General features: G+C 38.9%; 1 protein-coding gene across 3 annotated transcripts in view; it reads right to left on the reverse strand.

Annotated features, from left to right (window-relative positions):
• CNTNAP5 (contactin associated protein family member 5) overlaps positions 1 to 24,208 on the reverse strand; it is a 757,303-nt gene that overhangs the window by 81,743 nt on the left and 651,352 nt on the right. For all 3 annotated transcript variants that reach the window (XM_058548782.1, XM_058548783.1, XM_058548784.1), the window contains 2 exons: positions 19,374 to 19,613; positions 9,455 to 9,679 (listed from right to left, as the gene is read on the reverse strand). In XM_058548782.1, the coding sequence (XP_058404765.1) occupies positions 9,455 to 9,679; positions 19,374 to 19,613 (465 nt within the window). The remainder of the gene's footprint in view (positions 1 to 9,454; positions 9,680 to 19,373; positions 19,614 to 24,208) is intronic.

Here is a 24,208-nt window from a genome sequence, read left to right on the forward strand (position 1 = left end):
CTTGCCCCTGACTTCCTGAGTCATCCCAGCCTCCACGGTGCACAGAACACTCAGGTCTGAGCCTCTCCCAAGATGCCGTCCCCCTAGCATGTCTTCTCAGAGACTTGACCTGACCAGATTTCCTCCTCTGATTTCCAAAAATGTGTTGCTACTTCTTACCCATCCTAAGCTCTGTTCTGTTTTGTCTTTTTGAGTTCCTACCTTTTTTTATTTTTTAATTTCTTTCTGTCATTGTGGAGGAGTTTAAGAAGACAGTGACAATAAATTTGTGCATCTATCCTTCATTTAAATAAGAACATACATTTATTACATGTGACTTTTCTGAACCAAAAAAATTCTGCTGAGCCCTATTAATAATGTTAACATCACTTGTTCTAAGAAAGTCGCACTCCCCCATGTGCTATTTCACTTCAAACTATCAATCGACAGTGACCGTCCAATTTAGCTTGCTAGTCTCAGAGCTGGCCTCTTGCTGGCCCCTGCAACTTGCATCACAGAAATTGGTATCATAAAGAATGTTTTTTTTTTTTTCACTTGATAGTCCTGTGTGCTTCAGTGGGCACCAAAGTACAATTTACCAAACATAAGGAGATATCTGGCACCCTTTTCTATTGGCATTGTATTTCTAAATATTCCAACGGGGTTTTAGCAGTTGTTACATATCGCCCCTTCATTCTGTCCGGCTCATCTTTTCAAAAGAGTTCTGTACTCAAGGCACTGTGAGAGACTGCAGGAAGGGATAGGACACTCCCGACAGCACACAACCTGCGGGAAAGTTAAACCACGCTAGCGAGAAGGTGACAGATTCCACGAGAGCAGTACACACAGTGCAACGAGTGGTCAGAGAACAGAGCAGAATAGTTCACAAGTTGAAAGTGAGAATAGTGGGGTTTGATATTCAGCCTCACTGATTCCTTGCTGTGTCTTCTTGGACAACATTTAACCTTTCTGCGCCTGAGTTTCCTCATCTGTGAAATGGAGAAATGTTAGGACTAACTCCATAGCCACTGTGTGAGAATTAAATGAATTAATGTATGCAAAGTGCATACACAAAACTGCATCTTGCACACATTAAGCACTTTATCAGTATTAGCTGCTACTGTTGTCTAGCTGGGAGATCAAGGAAGTTCTCTCGTGGGTGGTCTGAGGAATCTGAACTGGCCTTGTAAGGTTGAAAACCTATTCACCATCTCCTCACTGAAGCTTTAGAGTAGGAAATTCGATTTCTAGAGCCCTCATTTCTAAACTTTGAGAGGTCAAGCTACTTATTAAAGTGGAAACACATCTTTGATAACTTTGAATTAAGAGAAATAATGATAATCTAAGGCCTTCTTGCTACACAAAAGGTAATTAACTGCACAGAGAACTGAACCAGCCCCGAGCTTAGGCTTCCTGCTGGATTTGTTTCACATCTCAAGATGTAAGTATTTACAGGTCAAGTGGTCTAAGAAGAATAAAAACATGTCTTTTATCTGGGAAAAGCTTCTTTTACACAGACTTCAACTACTTTCCTAATCCTTAAACCTCTAATTAAAGTTCTAGTCCAGACACTAAGCATTTAGTCCCCCATTCTCTCCACCTCTGGCTTAAAAAAAAAAATCAAGGTGGTTCAGTCACCAGCCAGCTCTTTGGTCTGTTTTGTAATGACCCTTCTTTGTATTTATCCCACATCTTTCATCTGTGTTCCTTCAAACCCTTTACAAACAGGATCTCATTAATCCTCAACAACACTGCTGCGAGACCCTTGACCACGGCTATTATCCCAAATTTACAGATGAAGAATCCAAGGCACCTAGCGCAGGCCTTTGCTCTTTTTAGAAACAATGAAGCTTAAGAGTAACTAATAATTCTCTTGATTATCACATTACAGTTGCAAACAAGCAGGCTTGTTGGAAAAACAAACACTTGTTCAATTCTTGGAAAATTTATGAAGAGTTGTTTAAATTGGGAAAGTACAAAATGAGAAGACCCCGAAAGCCCTCAGAAAGTAAAATCAAAGAATGCCAGCTCCACAGAGCCCCTCTGCCCACACAACTCTGCCCCTCACACCTACTACAGGTGACAGAATGGACTCTCAGGAAGAACAATATTAAGAACATTAATACTCATTTGATATAATTATATTCATGCCTATATTCTCCAAGAAGCCTTTTGCGATGCACTGAAAGGAGCTGCCCTCTCTCCCCAGTATGGCCCCACTGTGATCCTATAAATTCTTCTCATGGACTCTATGGGGTGTTCACACACTTGCTAGGTATATGTCTTCTTCTCCTACTAGATTCAAAATACATAATTCAGTCTAAGAATACTGAGGCCAGCTATGTGCTGGGTGCTCTGCTAGATGCTGACACTACAGAGATGAATGGTATATGGAACCCAACCTCAAGAATCTCCCTGAAGCCAACCACAGCATATTCATTTCTCTATTATGGGCACATAGGATAGCACCTAGCACATGGTGGATGCTATGGACTGAATGCTTGTGTCCCCTCAAATTCACACGTTGAAGCCCTAACCTCCAGTGTGGCTGTATTTGGAGACAGAGCCACTGAGGAACTAATTAAGGCTAAATGAGATTGTAAGAGCAGAGCTCTGATCCAGTAGGAGGAGCGTCCTTTTCAGAAGAGATGCTGCAGAGTGCTTTCTCACTGTCTGCACGTACAGCCTGAGGAAAGGCCAGGTGAGCACACAGCGAGGAAGCGGCTGTCTGCAACCCAGGGGAGAGCTCTCCCAGACACCAGCCCTGATGGCACATTGACCTCAGACTCCCAGTCTCCAGAACTGTGAGAAAATGAATTTCTATAGATAAAGCCCAGTCTGTGGTATTTTGTTATGGAAGCCCGTAGCAGATGAATACGGTAGGTATTAAATAGAAGTTTGTAGAGTTAATTGTATTGTATTATTTTTGTTAGCCTTGTTTCCATTCTAGTCTTCGATTACTGCTCTTCACCCAGGGGCTGAGAGCACTGACTCAGTAACTGCTGTTCCTCTACTTTGGTTTCCTTGATACTGGCACATGCTGCCCAGCCTGTCCGCAGTGAGAGTGGTTGGGGCTAAGGTGCGAGTTTTCTAAGCGTTTGACAGTGTCTCCCCAGCTGTGTCTTGCTGGGCCTGGCCTTGCAGTGAGCAGAGCTCTTCATTAGTCCTGAGCATATACCTTGCTCTTCAGGTTTTTTAAATTATTATTTTACTGAGGTCATATTGGCTTATAACATTGTGTAAATTTCAGGTGTACATTATTATATTTCAGTTTCTGTATAGACTGCATCGTGTTCACCAGCAAGAGTCCAGTTTTTATCTGTCACCACATATATGTGCCCCTTTACCTCTTTCACCTTCCCCCCACCCCCTTCCCCCCTGGTAACCACTAATCCATTCTCCTCGTCTATGTGTTTGTTTATTTTCCACATATGAGTGAAATCATATAGTATTTGTCTTTCTCTGTCTGGCTTATTTCATTTAGCATAATACCCCCCAAGGTCCATCCATGTTGTCACAAATGGCACAATTTTGTCTTTTTTATGACTGAGTAGTATTCCATTATATATAAATATCATATATATATCACATCTTCTTTTATATTTCTCTCTCTCTCTGTCTTTTTTTTTAGAAATATCAGACAAGGTCCCCAAAGGTCTGGTTCAGAGAAAGCCATTCTTAAAGATTTTTGTTTTCATGTTTTGTATATCAAGAGCAGCTGTCTGTGCCTAGTGACAGCAGCTAACGTGCAGGGTGGGCACCCTGCGCCTCAGGTTCTTCTTCCTCAGAGTAATGTCCCACCCACTAGGTGCTCTGCGTCTAGGCACTGGGCAAGTTTCATGTTCTCTTTGTATTAAATTTTAATCTTGGTCATCCTGCCCCCTGGCCTTCACATTCCCCCTCTGATAATCTAAGCATTCAGATAATTCCTATTATTACTACTACCAATAAGAAAATATAGTGTGTTTTATACTTTACAGTCTACAAAGTATGACTCTTTGCATTGTCTCATTTGATCTTTGTCTTAGCCTGAGTGAGCTGCTATTACAAAATACTATAGACTGGGTGGCCCAAACAACAGAAATTTATTTTCTCACACTTCTGGAGGCCAGCAAGATCAAGGAGCCAGCCAATTCAGTCTCTGTGAGGACTCTCCTCCTGGCTTGCAGATGCCCACCTTCTCACTCTGTCCTCGCATGGCAGAGAGAGACAGAGAAAGCTCTGGTGTTTCCTCTTATAAGGACATTAACCCTATCATATCAAGGTTCTCCCCTTATGATCTCGTTCAACCTTAATTACCTTCTTACTCTAAACACAGCCACACTAAGAGTCAGGGCTTCAACATATGAATTTTATGGGGACATAATTCAGTCCATAGTAATCTTCAAGGACCTATGAGCACACCACAAAATAATGAATCCACTACAACACAAAGACGAGAAACAAGAATGATTACCTGGATCCAGTTTTACTTACCATGCTTCCATTGCTCCACTCAGGCCCGCCCTCGGCAGGGTGGACTACCCGTATGACTCTGGAGATGCCATTTGTTCCTGCCCATATCATTGTCCTTCCTCTAGGAGGGAGAGGTGAGGAGGCAGGACTCTTGATCGCCCTCTCAAGGTCACAGTGTGTCATAACAACACTATTGTGAAATGGAGGAGGGAAGCTCAGCAGCACTTCGTATCCCCCAGATACGAAGAGACTATTGGAAAGCTCCGAAATGTAGGAAATGAACCAACCAATAAAAAGTCCATCTGGGAGATATAAAAAGACACCTGGGAATTTTAAATTCAAAAGTAGCAAACTGTTGCTTGACACAAGCCCAGAGACTGAAGTGGTCAGGGCTTAATAAGGCCGAGGAAACAAGCCTTCTGAGGCATGCTTTTCTCCGGCTGTTTTACCAGGATTTCTGCTGCTCTGAGGAACTCAGGCATCTGCCTGTGTCAGAGAGGTGGTGGGGGCAGCAGCAAACTCTCAAGGTCTTCCTTGAGAAAGCAGCAAGGGCAGGGGTGTTCTAGGGTCAACCCAGCCCTGGCGGGCAGCTGTTGAAGTTTGTACTTTGAAGACGCTCCCTTTCTGGTTTCCTCCTTGTCCCTGCCTCCCTTGAATCAGTCTGTGGAAATGTAAAGTGTCTGCGTTCATCACTATTCCCTCCAAGGTGTGTGCAATCACAAAGGCAGACAGTGCATCTTATGAATGTATGTGTTAAAAAAAAGATTGATAAAAAGGAAGTGCTGAAGCAAAGTCAGAAGAACCGTTCGGTGCTGGAGGGCAGCTGAACAGCCACCGTGGGAAGGTGACCCGGGAGCCCTGTTTGGATTTTGTACACAGATGATTTCACCTTAGATTGATGACCTTAGAATTAGCACATATACTAAATTTGATTTTTTATTTCTACCCTTGAGAAGCCAAGAAGGACAGATGATGAAAGAATAGAAAAGGGAATTTATTGGTAAAAAAATATGTTTCATATGCAGTGGGACTAAAATATAGAAAATGGGGAATAATCAAAGAAATATCTTATTTTGTTAAAAAGGAAAATAATGTTTGCCTGGAAAACACTGACATCTTTCATGGCCCATCTCAAGGCTCACTATCTCCGTGAAGCCTCTTCTGATCCTCCCTCCCAGAAGGAATTGGTCACCCTTTCCTTCTTTGCCTCACTGTACCTGGAACAGACCTCCATGCTAGCATCCACGACACCTTGTTATCCTTATTTGTTATGTCTCTGTCCCCAGACTAGATCTTTAAAGGCAGGACAGGATCCTGTCTATCTCTGTCTCTCTATACGTGAAATAATGCCTGCCACATGATAGATGCTCTGTGAATACTTGTTAAATGACAAGCTTGAAGGAGAACTCCACGATACTGTGGAGAAGGCAGGGGCATCACTCAATAAAACGCTGTGAAAGTTAGGTGTATGTTTAGAACTCTCATCTCCTTCTCTAGACCCTTTTCCTCCTTCAAATGTCCCTTCTCCGGTTGCCACGTCTCTGAGAAGTTCGCTGTGACCCAAAGCTCCAGGGGCTTCTTAGGAAAGACAACTGCCTGCTCTTTCCTAAGGACTGAGCCCAAAATGCCTTCCTTTCTGCCTCTATTCTTCCATCCCAGAAATTAAAATCCTTTTCTTCCTTTAGGAAGAAAGACCTGTTTTCATTCGAAAAGACAGCAGCAGCTTAACCTGAATATGTCTCTAGTTGGAGAAAATTCAAGAAAAATGATAAAGGGCAAAGAAGAATTCCAGACCTGCCAAATCAAACCCCTGCCAGGGAGAAACTTGTAAGCATGACTTTGAATCACATTGTTCTTCTCCCCTCTGGCCTGGACAGCCTTATTAAATAAAATTTGCAAGCCAAGAATTTTGTTCAGTATTTACACAGTTCATCCACCTGTCTCCACACCTGGCTTCTTAACCCAGAGTGCTGAAATTGGAGCCATTTGTATGACGTGGCTGGGGGCATTTTCTTCCTCCTGAGTAGAACAGAAAGAACTGCTTTTAAGAGTGACCCTTTCATCATAATTTCCACCAGATTCCCAAAGGTGTCTTAAATCAAAGAAAGGTTAAGAAACCTGTACTAACAGAAGACTCGTAACTCCATCTCACAGAGGTGAGAATCAATCTTATTATAAAATCGCTTCCAAAGAAGGACTTGCCCCAGTTAACCCTTTACTATCCTTTCTCTCGTAATCTTTTTTATAACCTGTAAGTATTCTTAACTTTCATTAGTCTTCTCAGAGGTATATTTACCACTGAAGTATATCAAAGTCACATTAAAAATATTCCTAGCTCCTTACAATGCAGTGTCCTCCATAATATTCACTGGCAATTAAGTCTGAAGCCTAATACTATGAACATACTGGCAACAAGTTGCAAGCATATCAATTCTTAACTCCTCATAGAAGCATTTCAAAGTCTTCAAATGAAGCCCCAGCAGAAAAAAATATAAATGTAAGACTACACAAAAAGGGAATTGAGAATCACAAAATCTAAAACTTGGAAAGAAACTCAGAGATTATTTTTCTCTGCCATCCACTACTGGAATTCTTATTATGGTTTCTCTAATAAATTATCATTTAATTATTATTTGAAGAACTCTAATGACAAGGAATTCACTATCACTCAACATATTTTACTCTATTATTATAATCCCTGAATACCAGGGAGATTTATCCTTAAAGTTAGGCAAAATCTTACTTCTATTTAGATTGCTTGAGAAATCTGGCAACTTGACTCCCTCGTGTATCTAGATTGTCTTTCAAAGAGTTTAAGGCAGTTTTTGAGTCTCTCTTTTTCCTTATCATGTTTAGACAGCACCCAATCCTGCTTATCTTTGTTGGTCTCCACAGTTCCTGATACTGTGCAGTGGGACTAGCAATTACTCAGAGAGTCAACGGAAGAACAAAATGAATGAGCATATATCTTAGTTGTGTCTAAGTGAAGTGAAGCATCAAAGTCTAAGAAAATAGGGGATAAGGCAGAATTCAAGAATGCCTTCCCAATTAAATGACTCAACTTATTTAAAACATGATGTGTTTCAAAAAATAAACACTCTTAGGTTAGCCCTTCTGGTTAAGAATACAGAAATACACTACCAGACTCAAGGAGGGAGGAGTGAATCCCAGCTCTTGTCCTTACTTGCTGTGGGATTTTTAAGTAAGTTATTTAACATCTACATGCCTTAGTTTCTACAATTATAAGGTACTGGGTATATTAATACCACCAATCACACAGGGTTGCCATGAGTATTAAATGCTGTGTATATTAACTAGAAGAGTGCCCAAGGGAAAAAAATATATGTTTATAATAGAATATATAGAGTAATATATACATAATCTGATATGGTTATGCCTGTTATGCACTGTCTGTATCCATAAGCACAGTATGATAGGTACAAATGTGCCTGTGGAACCATACTCAAAAGATAATTTGGAGGAAATCTTGCAACTCAGAGCTCTGTAACCATCTTACTATAGTCCAACCATATCATAGCACAATGATCTACTTTAACAGAAAGATTGCTGGGCTGCTTATCAGGAGACCTGGATTCTGGTTCCAGCTGTGTCATGGATTAGCTGGCTGGCCCACATCAATCAGTTAATCCATGCCTCAGTGTCCTCAGCCAGCCTTATGGACCTCACAGAGACATTATGGGGGCAGGGTTTAAGAACTGACATGTTGGTATAATGGTCCTAATCATACAAAGGTCTGCTGATAATAAAGTCAAATAACTAATAACGTTTCCTTATCTCTTATAGAGTCTTCAAGACCAGATCGTCTTGGAACGACCAGTCATTATCCTAGTCTCTCTCTCTCTTTTTTTCTTCCCTTCCATTTTGCTCTTAGATTGAATGAGTCCTGTTGCTTACAGTTAGCCATTATTGTTATTATTGTACTTTAGACCTGATTCAACCCACAAGCCCACCAGTTTTGATCCTTGCTTGAGGCCCAAATATCATTCTTTATTTTCAATGTTGTAAATAGTCAGAAAGCAAGATGACATAAAGAATAAATCCAAGAAAAATTAGAGCAAGAGAAATATCTAGAGTATCTAAAATCTAGAGGGGGCACAGCATGTGCTGCATATCACAGGTTTCCTTTCTCCTAGGCCCCTCCACAGTCCATCTACCCCAGACTCATCTCATTATACTAGCAAGTTACAAGAGGAGGAAAGATATATTCTTGATCACAGGAACATATTCTTTGAGACCATACTACAGGGATGTCCACATCTTTGCCTATTCTAACATTGTTCCATCCTCTAGGATTTTGATCTCATAGTGTCTTGGTCATGACTATATCAACAGTCCTCATCATTTGCAGGGTGAAATTAAGTAGTACGAGAAGAAAACCTGACTTCCGTTAACAGCTGTCAAAACCGACATCCTTCAACATTCCTTGTATGAAGTGGGCCAGCTCCTTTATCACTCTAATCTTCACATATTCCATTCTGTCCATATTCTTTTCAAAATCTGATTCTCAGAACCAAGCCCCATATTCCACAAGGTAATGACTCACATATACTACTTCTCTCCAAGACCTAGGCAATCAACTTTTATTAAAACAGCCTGCATTTATGCTAGTTGTTTTAACAGCCCTCAGTAAAGGAGACTGCAGCAAAGATGACAGGATATATGTGACAAGTGTCCTTCTGAAACTCAGATATGCTTATGATCTTCTCCTTTACACTTAATGGCTTCCAGCACAGAATAAATAATAAAGAATTACTGCTACACAGTTGAGGCAAATTAAAGTCAATGCATTTGAGACTTCAGCAATGATTTGACACTGGCCCTGAACACCAATTGCAAATCATAAAGGTAAAGCACAATCAAGGGTTTGGCTAGAGGTCTGGAAATAAGCTGCCCTGGTGGGACCAAATTTAGGTTGAAATTACGCAGAGTTCTGGAGGGCATGCACTGTCCCTCCTGCCCAGTATGACACTCCATCAGGCTTCATGCCATCAGTACTCACCATTCTTGCAGAGCAGGACAGCCAGGAAGTCCTGAGAAGAAGAATTAATATAGAGCAAGAGGCTGGGTGCCTGGGCTGTCACAAAGCTAAATGCAATGGTTTCCTTGGATGGAGCTGAATCTGCGTAAATTGCTGAGGATGACAGGCTTGTATTCTTGGTCACGGGGTATGGTTCTTGAAACAGGTAAGTAACCGAAGTGCCAGCCTCAAAAACAGCAGAAACCTCTGCAAAATATAAAAGGAGAAAACACATATTAAAACACTTATTCAGCTATTCAGGATAGCAATAATAGCTTGTTTATTGTTTCCTATGCATCAGGCACTGTGTGAGGGTTTTTACATGAATTGTATAATATGCTTCCCACAATAATTTTGAAGCAGCAGAAGTCACTCTTATTTGCAAATGAGAAACATGAGGCTTACAGAGGTTGAGCACCTTGAACAAGGTTGCATAGCTAGAAGAGAGAGAGCTCAGATTGGCATTGTGAAGTTTAGGTCCAGTTTAACACGTATTTGCAGAATAACTACCATGTGCCAGGCTAATTTCTTGAGAAGCAAAAATAAAACGTCCCTGCCTCCAACATAGTATAGAGAAATTTTACTGGGACCAACCTATTCAAAACTGAGATTCTAACAGTTAGGGTTTATGTGTCTCTCACGTGTCAAGAAGATTTTGATTGGGATCTAAATTACTGAGAGTACGTCATTGGGAAGGCAGCAGTAATTCTCTGTGATGTTGGGGGAAGTGTGAGGCCTCGTGAGAGAGAGAGGAAATCCATGGAAACAGTAGAAAAGGCATAGGTATCCAAATCATGCACTCAATTTTTTAGATGTCTAGTAATTGGTATTCAATTCCAAAAAGCGAACAGAGACTTGGGCAAATAGGTCTTCCCATGGGAAACAATTCCTATAACACAACACATTGGATAGAGTTCTGTCACCACCGTGAAGAAAGGAGCCATCTATAAACTGATGACATTCAATTAGCAGGAACATGCACATCACCCAATCCTCCCTGTATAATGTCCTCTCTCCAACTGTTATCATTTTAGTTTAGTGAAACCAGCACAGGTTTTGGCTTCAGCACTGGATCTGAAGCCCCACTTGATTTCATACGAGCTGTGTGGTCCCAGGCAAGTCAGTGAACCCTGTGGAGACTGTTTTCTCATCTGGTGAATGGGAACCATAACACTTACTCCAACAATATTTCTGTATGAATAAATGAGATGATGTGTGTAAAGCACTTAAGAGAGTTACTCACCACAGTTTCAACTGACAGACTCTCCATACTGGAAGAGAATTTAACCTGAACCCATTTCAACTTCCTTCATAAAATATATCTTTTTATTGACTGAATATCTGTCCAAATGCTGAGATACTCTCTTCTTTCAATCAAGCCTGCTCTTAAGTTCACTTTCAATTTTATCTCTATACAGTATCAGGGTACGGAAGAAAGTTTCCTTCATAGAACCACGTAGTTTAGATCCAGCAGCAAACCTCCACTATAAAAACAGCACAATCAACATGAACCCATATTGGCATGATTAATTTTTCTTTTTCCTAAGTGATACATGGAATGTTCCTAGTTCTCCATGATATTCTTTGATTGAACTGGTGGCACCTAGAACATAATCAAACCTGGCTTTTGCTTCTTAATTCTATTACAAACTTGTTTTACCTTTGTGAAAATTCTATAACAGCCTGTAGCAGTGCCAAAAAAATTAAAGTTGCATATTTATGCATATTGCTTAGCAGATTGGGAACACCGGTTCCTTCTTACTAAAGGTTCAGAGAAAGTGTTTTGCATGTACCATACAGGTTACAACATTAGTACTCCTGATCAGAAGACATGCAGCAGAGACTTGTGACAGTGAGGATTTGGTTAACCATCAGCTTGATTCAAGTGCTTTCCTTGAGCAAATTTTCTCAGGGACATTTGGTCTGCATTTTGAGCTACCATCTCCTAGTTAACAGAAGAAGGGCTTTTATTTGATATTTGTGTGTATGTTCAAATGTAAGTATAATTCAGAGCATTTCGTTATTAACAGTATATTAGATATGGGCATATATATTACATTTTTTAAATTTATTACATATTTTTCTTCTTAAGACAGGAAATTAAAATGGAAAGCATTTTTTAACTAGAAATTTCGTACCAAATTTCTGTCCTCCCTCCTCCCCTAACTCCAGTTCTAATTATTTTTATTGTCTAGATATTTTCAATTTCAACATAAAACTAAATTCAGCAAAACACCTGGAGTCTATTATTTTCTCAGTTTCTTACATTTTATAATCTAAGAGTTTATGCTCTCTGATCATATTTAAGCTCTCTGATTGATTTGTCTGAACATCCAAAACCATTGGGATATATGGAAGAAAAATCTTAACTTGAAGGTGATTATCAATGACCACCATGCTACCCCAGGACCACAATATCAATATTAGCAGCTTCCTTTGAGCTCTTACCTGGTGGAAGGAACTGTGCTGATTCTACTCTGAGAAGACAGGACACACATTTTAAAAAATTACACCAGTGGAAGGTAGCCTAGAGTATAATGTGTGAGTGACAGAGGAAATAATTCTCAGAGTTGGGTGTCTCTGTGGGCCATAGTAGCCTAAGAAGACCTAAAAGAGAAGCTAGGCATTGACTAGGCCTTAAAGTGTGGGGTACACTAAAAGAAGTAGCTAGGGGACAGGGTGATGCTGGAGACGGTATGTGTCTCTGAGCCAGCTGTGGAGTCTCATTGACCCAGAAACTGCAACCTGGCTGTGCCCTTCTCCAGCTTTCTTACAGAATCCCACTCAACCTCAGGTTATTCAAATATAAACAGGGATGAATTCAATCTTGTGGTGGGTAGAAGGATTGGAAGAAATTATCAAAATCATGGCACATAGCAGGAACTCAATAAACAATAGCTGGTCTTAATGATAGTAATATAATCAAATTTAGAATTAGGATAAGCATAAAGACCAGTCCTGGGTAATGAGTAGGCTAGTGGTTACTTAGAAATCAGCCAGGCTGTAATTTATTTAGGAAAACATCAAACAAACTAAAAATAAATGAATCAAATGGCAATTTTAATGCTGAGTAGATACTTCATAATATTAAAATCTTATTATTAAATTTTTCTTATGATAATGGTCCTGTGGATATGCGTTTTTATGAGTTCTCATCTTTTAGCAATACATATTACAATGTTTATAGATGAAATGATGTGATATCTGGAATTTGCTTCAAAACAAAAGAGGAGGAGCAGACTTGAGCATATAGATGAAATAAAAATGATCACGAGTTGAAAATTGTTGAAACTAGATGATGGATGCATGCAGGTTCTGAAACTCCTCTCTACTACAGTGTACAATTGAGTTTTTCTGTAATAAAAAAGTAAAAAAAATGATATAAGTTGGCAGGAAGGTAAATCTTAGGAAATTTTTTCAACAAGTTTTTGGCAATTGGTAAAGAGTACCTAAATATATATGCTATTTTTTCACTGAAATTTCGTGACTGAGGAAATAATATGTTTATCAATGTGTTTGTATCACAGTAAACAGTCCTTGAGTAATTAAATTGGGTTTTATTTTTCTAGATTCCCAAATAGTATTCCAAATATATTACTTAATGTTTTTAATACAAAAAAATTTAAATGACAACACCATGACAGTCATACTCAGATTCATCAGATAATGGTGGGTGTGGAGGTGGGCTAAAGACAAGCACACATCAACAAATATGCTGGAATAACTGGATATACACATGCAAAAGAATGAAGTTGGACCCTTACCTCACACAATATACAAAAATTAACTCAAAATGGATCAAAGACTAAATGTAAGAGCTAAAACTATAAAAACTTTAGAAGAAACCATAGACATAAATTTTCATGACCTTTGATTAGACAATACTGTCTTAAATATAACACTAAAAGCATAAACAACAAAAGAAAAAATAGATAAAAGGGACTTCATCAAAATTACAAACTTTGTGCTTCAAAAGATACTGTTAAGAAAGTGAAAAGAGGGGCTGGCCCAGTGGCGCAAGCGGTTGGGTGCACACGCTCCACTGTGGCAGCCCGGGGATCGCCAGTTCAGATCCTGGGCATGCACCAACACATCGCTTGGCAAACCATGCTGTGGCGGCATCCCATATAAAGTGGAGAAAGATGGGCACAGATGTTAGCCCAGGGCCAGTCTTTCTCAGCAAAAAAAGAGGAGGATTGGTACATGTTAGCACAGGGCTGATCTTCCTCACAAAAAAAAAAAAAAGTGAAAAGAGGAGAAAATATTTGCAAATCATATAACTAATATGGGAATTATATTCAGAATATACAAAGAATTTCTTCTAACTGAACAATAAAAAGAAAAACAACCCAATTAAAACACGGGCAAAAGATCTGAACAGATATTTCACCAAAGAAGATGTACACACAGCCAGTAAGGACTTGAAAAGCTGTTCAACATTATTAGGTCATTGGAGAAATGCAAGTCAAAACCACAGATACCATTTCACACATTCACAGTAGGATGTCTATTATCAAAAAGACACACACAAAAAGGGTTGGCTGGATGTGGAGAAATTGGAATCTTCTTACACTGCTGGTGAGACTGTAAAATAGAGCAGCCACTTTGAAAACATCTGGCAGTTCCTCAAAAAGTTAAACAGGAAAGGAATAAGTAAAACTGTCACCATTTACAAATACAATATACCTGGAAAACTCTAAATACTCCACTAAAAACCTGATAGAACTAACAAACAAATTCAGTAAAGTTGCAGGATACAAAATCAATATACCAAAATCTGTGGAGTTTCTATTCACTAACAACAAACTATCAGAAAAAGAAATTAAGAAAGCAAATCCCAATCCCATTTACAATTGAATGAAAAAGAATAAAATACCTAGGGATAAATTTAACCAAGGAAGTGAAAGACCTATACACTGAAAACTATAGGACACTGATGAAAAAAAAGGAAGAATGTACAAATAAATGAAACAATATTTTCGGGCCTCCCCTGCTGCCTAGTGCTTAAGCTCCGTGGATTCCGGTTTGGCATCCAGGATTTGGTTCCCAGCTGCAGGCCTACATCACCCATCGGCGGCCATGCTATGGCGGCAACCCACATACAAAATAGAGGAAGATGGGCACAGATGTGAGCTCAGGGCCAATCTTCCTCAAGCAAAAAGAGGAAGATTGGCAACAGATGTTAGCTCAGGGAAAAATTGCTCAGCAAAAAAAAAAAAAAAAAAAAAAAAAAATTCAAAATTCAAAATCCTGTGCTCATGGATTGCAAGAACTAATATTGTTAAAACATCCATATTACTCAAAGCACTATACAGATTCAATGCAATCTCCTAAAAAATTCAAATTGCATTTTTCACAGAACTAGAACAAATAACTCTAAAATTTGTATGGAACCACAAAAGATCCTGAATAGCCAAAGCAATTTTTGAGAAGGAAGATCAGAGCTAAAGGTATCATGCTCCCTGATTTCAAACTATACTACAAAGCGATAGTAATGAAAACAGCACAATATTGGCATAAAAACAGACACACAGATCAGTGGAGCAGAATTGAGAGCCCAGAAATAAATTCACACATATATGAACAATTAATTTACATCAAAGGAGCCAAGAACATACAATGGAGAAAGGATAGTCTCTTCAATAAATGGCGTTTGGGAAACTGGACAGCCACATGCAGAAAATAAAACTAGATCACTATCTTACACCATACACAAAAATTAACTCAAAATGGATTAAAGACTTGAATGTAAGACCTGAAATCATAAAATTCCTGGAAGAAAACATAGGCAGTAAGATCCTTGACATCAGTCTTACTGATGTTCTTGTGGATCTTATACCAAAGGCCAAGGAACCAAAAGCAAAAATAAACAAATGGGACCACATCAAACTAAAAAGCTTCTGCACAGCAAAGGAAACCATCAACAAAATGAAAAGACAACCTACTGAATGAGAGAAAATATATGCAAATCTATATCCTACAAGGGGTTAATATCCAAAATATATAAAAAACTCATATAACTCAATGACAAAAAAGCAAACAACGCAATTAAAAAATGGGCAGAGGGCCCAAATAGACATTTTCCCAAAGAAGACATACAGATGGCCAACAGGAGAATGAAAAGATGCTCAGCATCACTAATTATTAGTGAAATGCAAATCAAAACCACAAAGAGATATCACTTCCCACCTCTTAGAGTGACTATTATCAAAAAGAGAAGAAATAAGTGTCAAAGAAGATGTGGAGAAAAAGGAACTCTTGTACATTGTTGGTGGGAATGTAAATTGGTGCAGCCACTATAGAAAACAGTATGAAGAATCCTCAAAAAATTAAGAATAGAACCGCCACATGATCCAGTTATTCCACTTCTGAGTACTTATCTGAAAAATATGAAAACACTAATTCAAAAAAATATATGCACCCCTATGTTCATTGCAGCATTATTTATAATAGCCAAGACATGCAAACAACCAAAGTGTGTATTGATGGATGAATGGATAAAGATGTGGTATACATATATAATGGAATACTACTCAGCCATAAAAAAGAATAAAATCTTGCCATTTGCAACAATCTGGACGAAACTTGAGGGTATTATTCTAAGTGAAATAAGTCAAACTGAGAAAGACAAATACCGTATGATTTCACTCATATGTGGAATCTAAAAAAAAATGAGCAAACAAAACAAAGTAAAAACAAATGCATAGATACAGAAAATAGATTGGGAAAGTGGCAAGGGGGTTGGGGGTGGGCAAAATGGCAGAAGGTGGTCAATTGTATGGTGATGGATGGTAACCAGACTTTTGGTGGTGATCACTTTGTAGTGTATACAGATGTCAAATTATAATGTTATACACCTGAAACATATATAATGTTACATACCAATTTTACCTCAATTAAAAAAGAAAAGGAAAGCAAACAAACAAAAAGTTACACTTATAGTTACTATATGACCTAGCAATCCCACATCCAGGTATATACCCAAGGAAATAGAAAACATAAGTCCATACAAAACATGTACATGAATGTTAATAGCAGCGTTTTTCATAATAGCCAAAAAATTGGAATCCCAATGTCCATCAACTGATGAATGGATAAACAAAATGTGGTGCATCCATACAGTGGAATATTCTTTTGGAAATAAAATGGAATTCAGTACTGAAAATTCCACAACATACATGAACCTTGAAAACTTTATACTAAATTAAAGAAACCAGATACAAGAAGACCACATACTGTGTGATTCTATTTATATGAAATATCCAGATAGGCAAATCCATAGTGACAGAAAATATATTAGTGATTTCCCGGGACTGGGAGAGAGGTGAATGGGGAGTATGTGCCAATGGATATAAGATTTCTTTCGGAGATGATGAAAAAATTCTGAAACTAGGTAGTGGTAATGGTTGTGCAACTTTGTGAATATGCTAAAATCTCCTGAATTGTCCATTTTAAAAGGGTGGATTTTATGGTATGTAAATTAAATCTCAATAATAAAGAAAGAGAAACACACAAAACAAAAAACTACATATTTAAATCCTATTACCACATTCCTGTACAGAATGAAATCAGGGTTGTAAAGGGAAAAAAGGAACCAAAAAGATGCTGGATGGACCTCCAGCTATGATTTTTATTAGCAAGTCACCAAACCTCTGTGACCATTAATGTTCTTATATGTTAAACGCAGATAATACTATCTTCCCTCCTAGATTGGGGCTAGGAATAAATGTTGTAGTCAATAATTACTAGCTAATTTTATAATTATTATTCCTTTGTACTGTAATCAGAAACAAAAAGTCGGTCAAAGGATCATGGTTCTATCTCAGGCATGGATCATGGACAAAAGTCTCTAGTTCCACTCCCAGATATTTCCAGTATTTGCATACCCTGAAGTATACAGGCCATAGTAAGTTAGCATTAAAATCTACCCCTATAGAGAGCACCCTTATTCAGGACTATCTTGTAGCTAAAGTCTCCCATTTCAGTTCCAAGCGACACTTCCCAGAGGCAACTGGCATGACTAAAAAGCTTTGTTAAAAGCTTCATCGTACATACTTTGCAACTGCTGAATATAAGGAGAATCATTTCCTTGGATTTATGAGATAGGGGAAAAAGTTTGGAAACAGTGAAATATGAAGCAAGCTGAAAAGGCTAAGCATATATTTATCTATTTTACTTATAGATCAAAGTAAAAAGTAGGAAGGGAGCACTGAGCATATTTCAACAAATGCACTCAAAAGACAGAGTGGCATGGACAGAAGATAATTAATAGGAGTTGTTTCAGAGAAAAGAATCAATGAAAAATTAGGCTAAATTTGGAACAATATGATCTATGAGATATTTGAGCAATGTCTCTGAAGAAATGCAGAGAGGTCTAATGCTCCTTTTTTTTTTTCCAAATAGAAGATCTGGGCATAGATCCTGTAAAACGATGCCAGTGTACGTCAGTGACTGGGCCTGGTAGCGTTTATTCTATATCTGCTTCTTCTAGCATGTGGGCCCAGTCTAACGGTAGCATTCAAATTTTTCAGGGGAAGTTATTCACAGACCTCCTCTAGTGTGAAAATCCAGTAGCACGTTTCTTGCTTAGCTCCCATTAAAAGCCTCCTGGGATGGGACCTGCTTTATTTCAAGCTCCCATGCAGGGCCCAACACTCTGTTGGTCCTAAAATTTGACCATTAATTTTCCCCAAAGGAGCACAATACTTCCCAGGAATAACAAGTAATTCACACTAATTGGGGAGAAGGCCAGTATAAATGAATGAAAAGCTTAAATTACAGAGTCCTTCCAAGAGAAGAACACTAGGTGCTTTTTTTCCCTATTGTTTTTAAGTTCCAACAGTAAGTTGGACTAAATAAAGCATTGTTTGGTAGAGGTGCTTGGGAAATGTGCTTTAATGAATTGACAAAATTATTTATAATTGCCACCATTGTTTGTATGTGAATGGTGTTTCAAAGAGATTAAAATATTTTATTTTTAAATATTTAAACATTTAAACTAATGCTGTTCTTAAAATATTGTTTACATTATTTGCTCAATAAACTTTTTTTCCATCACTAAAATAAACTTAAAAATTCTGCCAAGATTGCTGGGAGACCAAATCTTTTCTGCCTCTATTTGAAAAATACTACTTATTTACACTGAATAGTGAGATTTTATAGTTTATAGAGTTATTTTGAATTTACCTAGAGAATTTACACTATGACCATCATTCTTTGTACAAGGTATGTATCCATCATTGTTAGCTTTTGTGAATGCAATGAATTCATAAGATTAGGAGGGGATGTGGAAAGGCCCTGGGGCCAGAATTTTGACTCCTGTGTTCCATTCTCAGCCCCCTGATGAACTAAATGTGAATCTTCAGGCAGGGTGTTTAAAGCCACAGACCCCACTCATGTCACCTGCAGAATAGAAAAATTTTACAAGATATATGATATTGATTTTACTAACTTATTCTATACTCTCCCTATTGTAAAAATGGTTTAAGATGGCTTAAGGGTTTCTAAGCCATCGTAGAATCCAGGCTGGATTCTACGATTCTTTGATTATATTTGTGGACTGAGGTATTCGAGCTGGAAAGGTTAGTGTGCCCTCATGATCTCTCTGATACAACAGAAATGAGTTCACCTTTGCCAGTGTTCAGCTGGCTCCTGGCCATGAGAGCATGTTGCCCTGTTACCATCCACCCAGGTGAACTGTTACTGCAAGTGTCCACACACAGTGATAATGAGTATGTAGAATTATGTCAAGGAGCCATGCAAAGTCTCTAGACAGTGGGGAACTGAGGGAGAGTAAGTGATCATTTGAGGACTGTCTCAGGGCATGGGTATCCTACGACTTGACCATGGCCTGTAGGCGCCACAACACAGCACATGGGAAAAACAGAAGTGCCTACTGTACCTTTTTTGCAAAAGGGCCCTTCGTATGGTGAGTTGGTGCAATCGCAGAAGTATCCACTGTGCTTCTCCACACACTGGCCCCCATTGTGGCAGATGCTGCCGTAACTGCTGCAATGGCCTGGGCATCCTGGCCGGACTCCAGACGTGACCTTTGCCCTCTCCTCCAGGTCCAATTTCTGCCCATTCAAGTGTAAAGAGCGTATGCATCCTAGGAAGCCCTTCTGTCTTGATGATGTTCCTCCTACGCAGTGAAAAATAAAATAATAAAATATAAGATATCATAGGATTTACATTTTTTAGGTTTGATATCAGCATTAGTAATAGTTAACTATTGTTCTGTTGTCATGCTGCGTTAAATTTTTCCATTAAAGTTTCCAGTAAGAATTAGCAATTCAAAGAGACTGGGAAAAATGCATATCTTTCCATGCTGGAAAACCTCCTCATTCAAAAAAAAGACTACAGTTTATGTAGAACCTTGCACATTACATGTTTAAGATACAAACTTTAGATGGCCATGTTCCTTGAAAATGAAATAAGACATGTTCTTAGTCTGCAGCAGACCATCTATCTGAAGTAGAATGCACAGAGCTGGATTGTCCCTCCTGGCAAAGTTAGAAGCAAGCTGTTATGCACTCCGAGTTAGAAAAGCGCAATAAGCTTTGTAACGTTTATGCAGCACAGTGCAATGCACTAGAAAGAGGGTGGACTTTGGGACCAGACAGACGTGGAGTCAAATTCCACTTCATGAGCTGATTAGCCATATTGACCACTGAATCACCTAAGCATCAGCTACTTATCTGTAAACTAAGAGTAAGTCTGTTTCATGTGTTTATGGTAAGGCTTAGTGAGGACTATGGAATACAGTACATCCTCAATCATTGCTCTTTGCTATCCCTTCTCTTGAGCCTTCACAATTGCTAGAACCAGTACTTTGTTAATATATGTATATGTATGCTGATTGATTCTAGAGATTACCTTCACATTACTACTTGGAAGTCAAATTTCTCCTTCTGGAATACAGAATAGGATGGTAACCCAACTTTCTGCTGAGGGTACATCTTGAAGGTTTCAGAGAGATTTGCAGTGCTCATTGCAAATTATTCAAGAACAGAGTAGAGTCAAAGTGGCAGAGTGTTTTGTTACTATTGGAAATCCAGCATTCCACCAGCCTAAACCTCTGATATCAGAAAAATGTGTACTGAGAGACAACAAGCCAAGAAATTAAGCTAAATCTCATCAGCAGATATTTATTTGGTGTTGGGAATTCTGGGAGATTCCAGAGAAGACACAAGTCCAGCCTGCCCTTAAAGAACTCAAGTTCTGGGGCCAGCCTGGTGATGTAGTGGTTAACTTTGCCCACTCAGAGACCCTGGGTTCGCCGGTTCGGATCCTGGGCGCAGACCTGCTCACCGCTCATCAGGCCATGCTGAGGCAGCATCCCATATAGAAGAGCTACAACTCTACAACTATGATACATAACCATGTACTGGGGCTTTGAGGAGAAAAAAGAAAAAGAAGAAGATTGGCAACACATGTTAATGCAGGGCCAATCTTCCTCAAAACAAAACAAACAAAAAGAACAAAAATTCTGCTTCAAATCTGAAGCTTTGGGTTCAAGTCCATATGCACAGATAAATGGAGGACATGCGCAGGTCTTCAAGGTCTGCAGGTGTACTAGTAGAGAGGAGGCAAAGGTGTGTTGGAAAACAAGAGCAGGAATGACTTGTCACATACTTTCTGTATATGTCAGCTCTCCTTTCTGAGCCTCATTCATTTCTAGTCCCTGATGCTACAACTTTATTAAATCTCAGTCCAGCAAATGACCAGAAAAAAATAAATTCTCATCAAGGTGGATACAGATGTTAATTCCAAATGTGTTATCTCAGATCAAGAATATAGATGTTAAACAAGAAACAAAGCTGTGAGTTAAAGAAATAAATATTGAACCTAAAAAATTTCTGGCATCAGCCAGCTTGGCAGGGTGGATAAGAAAATAATTGGATATGGGGATGGTGGGAGTACAGGGTGGGAGTAGGGAGGATTCTGCCTCCCCTGAATCACACCAGGTCATCAGACCCATAAATATATGTATGGTAGACACTGGCAGCATCTAAAGACAGAGAATGTTCCTAAAGGATTAATTTAGTCTCTTATTCTGAAGTAACGATAAAACTCCATTGTATTTTCAGTTCTGATAAGTGATACCCAGGCAGGCCAGGAGGTCAAAGCAAAATTGCATTCTCCTGTCTGTCTCAATTTTAGTGAGTAAATCTCCTGTTAACCACAAGACAAATCAATTATAAATACAAGCAGATCATAGAGGAAGGTTCATTATTTCTTTCCTAGAGATTGCATAGAATAAAGAGGGGAGGATTTATGTAGTCAAATATTTTGTTTTATTTTTTTCCCTTATTTTGTAGTCACTCCCTGCGGTGGATTTGAATAACTCTTCAGCTATCTTTTTAGTGGCATTTTTCTTATAGTAGAGGTGGAATGCAAGATATATTGCACATTTTCTTGTGTGTGACTTACTTAGTCAACAAGTTTATAAATGGAGAAGAAGGTGGCTGGGGTGGTTTTTCTGGCAGAAATGCATCCTTGAGGTTTGAGACACATAGAGTGTGGTGAGAATGACCCCAAACAGGGGGATCATTTCAAGTCCCAGATTCTGACAAAACACAATGGCACAACGAACTATGAACTAAATTGCATAATGAACTAAATTTCATTTTTCACCTGACTGCTTTTTATTCTGTACAAGGGAGAAAAACTAGAGGTTAGGCTTCTTTTTCTTTATGGAGAGGTGATGTGTAGATTAAGGATAGAATAATTTGAAAAAGATGCTACCTGCCCACACACTCACCCCCCAATCAGGTAATTAGTGCTTTCCATTTCCTGACAACGTTACCTACTATGTGTTGAGTGTTGTTGGAGGTGTGAATCTTTGGTGAAACCTGAATACTATACAGAAATGCAGCCACAATCTTCCCTCCTCCTTCTAGCCCACAGCCCTTCTCCTCCAACTCAGCCCTGTGGATTTGCTCTCCCAGATATTCCTGAACCTACCTGCTTCTTTCCACACCCAGAACCACCGGTCTTATGGCAACCCCCCTCATCCCAACTTGAATCCCTGCAACAACCTTCTAAATGATCTTCCTATCCTCAGCCCTGACTCTTTCCATCTGTTCACCATTTTGCAATCAGAGAGATCAAGCAAATGTGAAAATTTGATTCCACCATTCCTGTTTGATGCCCTTCAGAGACCAGTCATTGTCATGACTAGTGTCAAGTCCTTAGCACAGCTGGCATAACACGAAAGATCTGGCCTCCACTTCTCTCTCCATCTTCCTCTTCCCACACTCCCTACTGTGATGTCAGTGCACCAGGCATTCTGAACTATTAATAGCTCCTCGTTGTCTCATTGTCCATCTTGACTTTGGAACTCTTCATGTGCTTTGTACTTATGTGGTATGTTAGCTTCCCCCATGCACCCCACTGCTCACCCTACTCCATGCCTACAATCACACACACACACACACACACACACGCTTGCACTCATATACATACATTCCTTACTCACATATTTTCTGCCCATTCAGTATATATTTTAATTAGTTGCCAATTTTTTAAAAACAGGAAATATTTTAAAAATTCTACTAAGTCTTCCACTGAAAAATCAGAATGTCCATTAACGATGAACCTGCTTTCCTGCATGACACAGCTCAGCTGCATGGGGGTCAGTTCCTTTAAGAGGACATGCACTCTCCACTGGACTACATTCTCCACCAGGACCACTTCATTTATTCATATTGCCTTCCTGGCCCTTGCAGGTACTTGATTTTCAGCTGCAGCTCTAATATACTTTTCTCCTTACTTATCTGCGTCTTGTCTAGAGTTTACTGTAAGTTTGGAAAAACAACAACAACAAAAATGTAGCATTATTCTTAAAGCAGCTGGAAGTAATTTTTTTTTTGAGACTTGCACTTAATCTGCAAGCTGTTTGAGAATCAGATCAATGTCTCTAATTCTAAAAAAAAAAAAAATTTCAAAATACTTGTGGTGACAGATGGTACTAGACTTTTCATGGTGACCATTTTGCAGTGTAGATAAATGTTGAATCACTATGTTGTACACCTGAAACTAATATAATGTATGTCAACTATTCTTCAATTAAAAACAATACCGGTATGCTAGAAACTTTATAATTAACTCATTGACCCCTCAACAAGAAAGAAGGTATTCTTCATATTATTCACGTTACATAGTTGAGGAAACTTAGTGTCAGAGACATTACTTTGGCCAGAGTCAAAAATCAAACAGATTTTATGTGGCAGAGCCAGGAGTCAGATTGGGATCTCTTGACCTTCCAAGTCTGCATGCTTTCAAAGCCCTAAAATCCTAAAATGAACTATTTGAGTAGTCAGTTACTGTTACTACAAGTAAGTGATTTTTCTACTTTCTTCCTCCGGTCTCTTACATGGTTTCTTCCACCAACTAACATGCACGTGTGAATTTATCCTCTTGGCATCCGTATCACTCTTCTTGACAACTTACACCATTAGTTGGCTGGCCTAGCTAGAAGCAATTTTGTATGAAACTCTTCAGTTGGCCTTTGATATCAAGCATGTTCATTATGATGATGTTTCCTTCAACTGAGTATGAATCAACTCTTAAAAACATTACTATCATTATTCTAAGCTTGTCTTAGAAAACCTCCATGTGTCAGCTCGACAAATGATCATTGCTTCCAGAGAAACATCTCAATTCCTTGTGCCTTTTCTGAGCTCAAGTGCAAGAGAATCTATTTCTCTCGTGTGCGCCTGCTGTCTTTCCTGC

This window comes from Diceros bicornis, chromosome 10 (assembly GCF_020826845.1).
Source record: "Diceros bicornis minor isolate mBicDic1 chromosome 10, mDicBic1.mat.cur, whole genome shotgun sequence".
Classification (NCBI taxonomy): domain Eukaryota; kingdom Metazoa; phylum Chordata; class Mammalia; order Perissodactyla; family Rhinocerotidae; genus Diceros; species Diceros bicornis.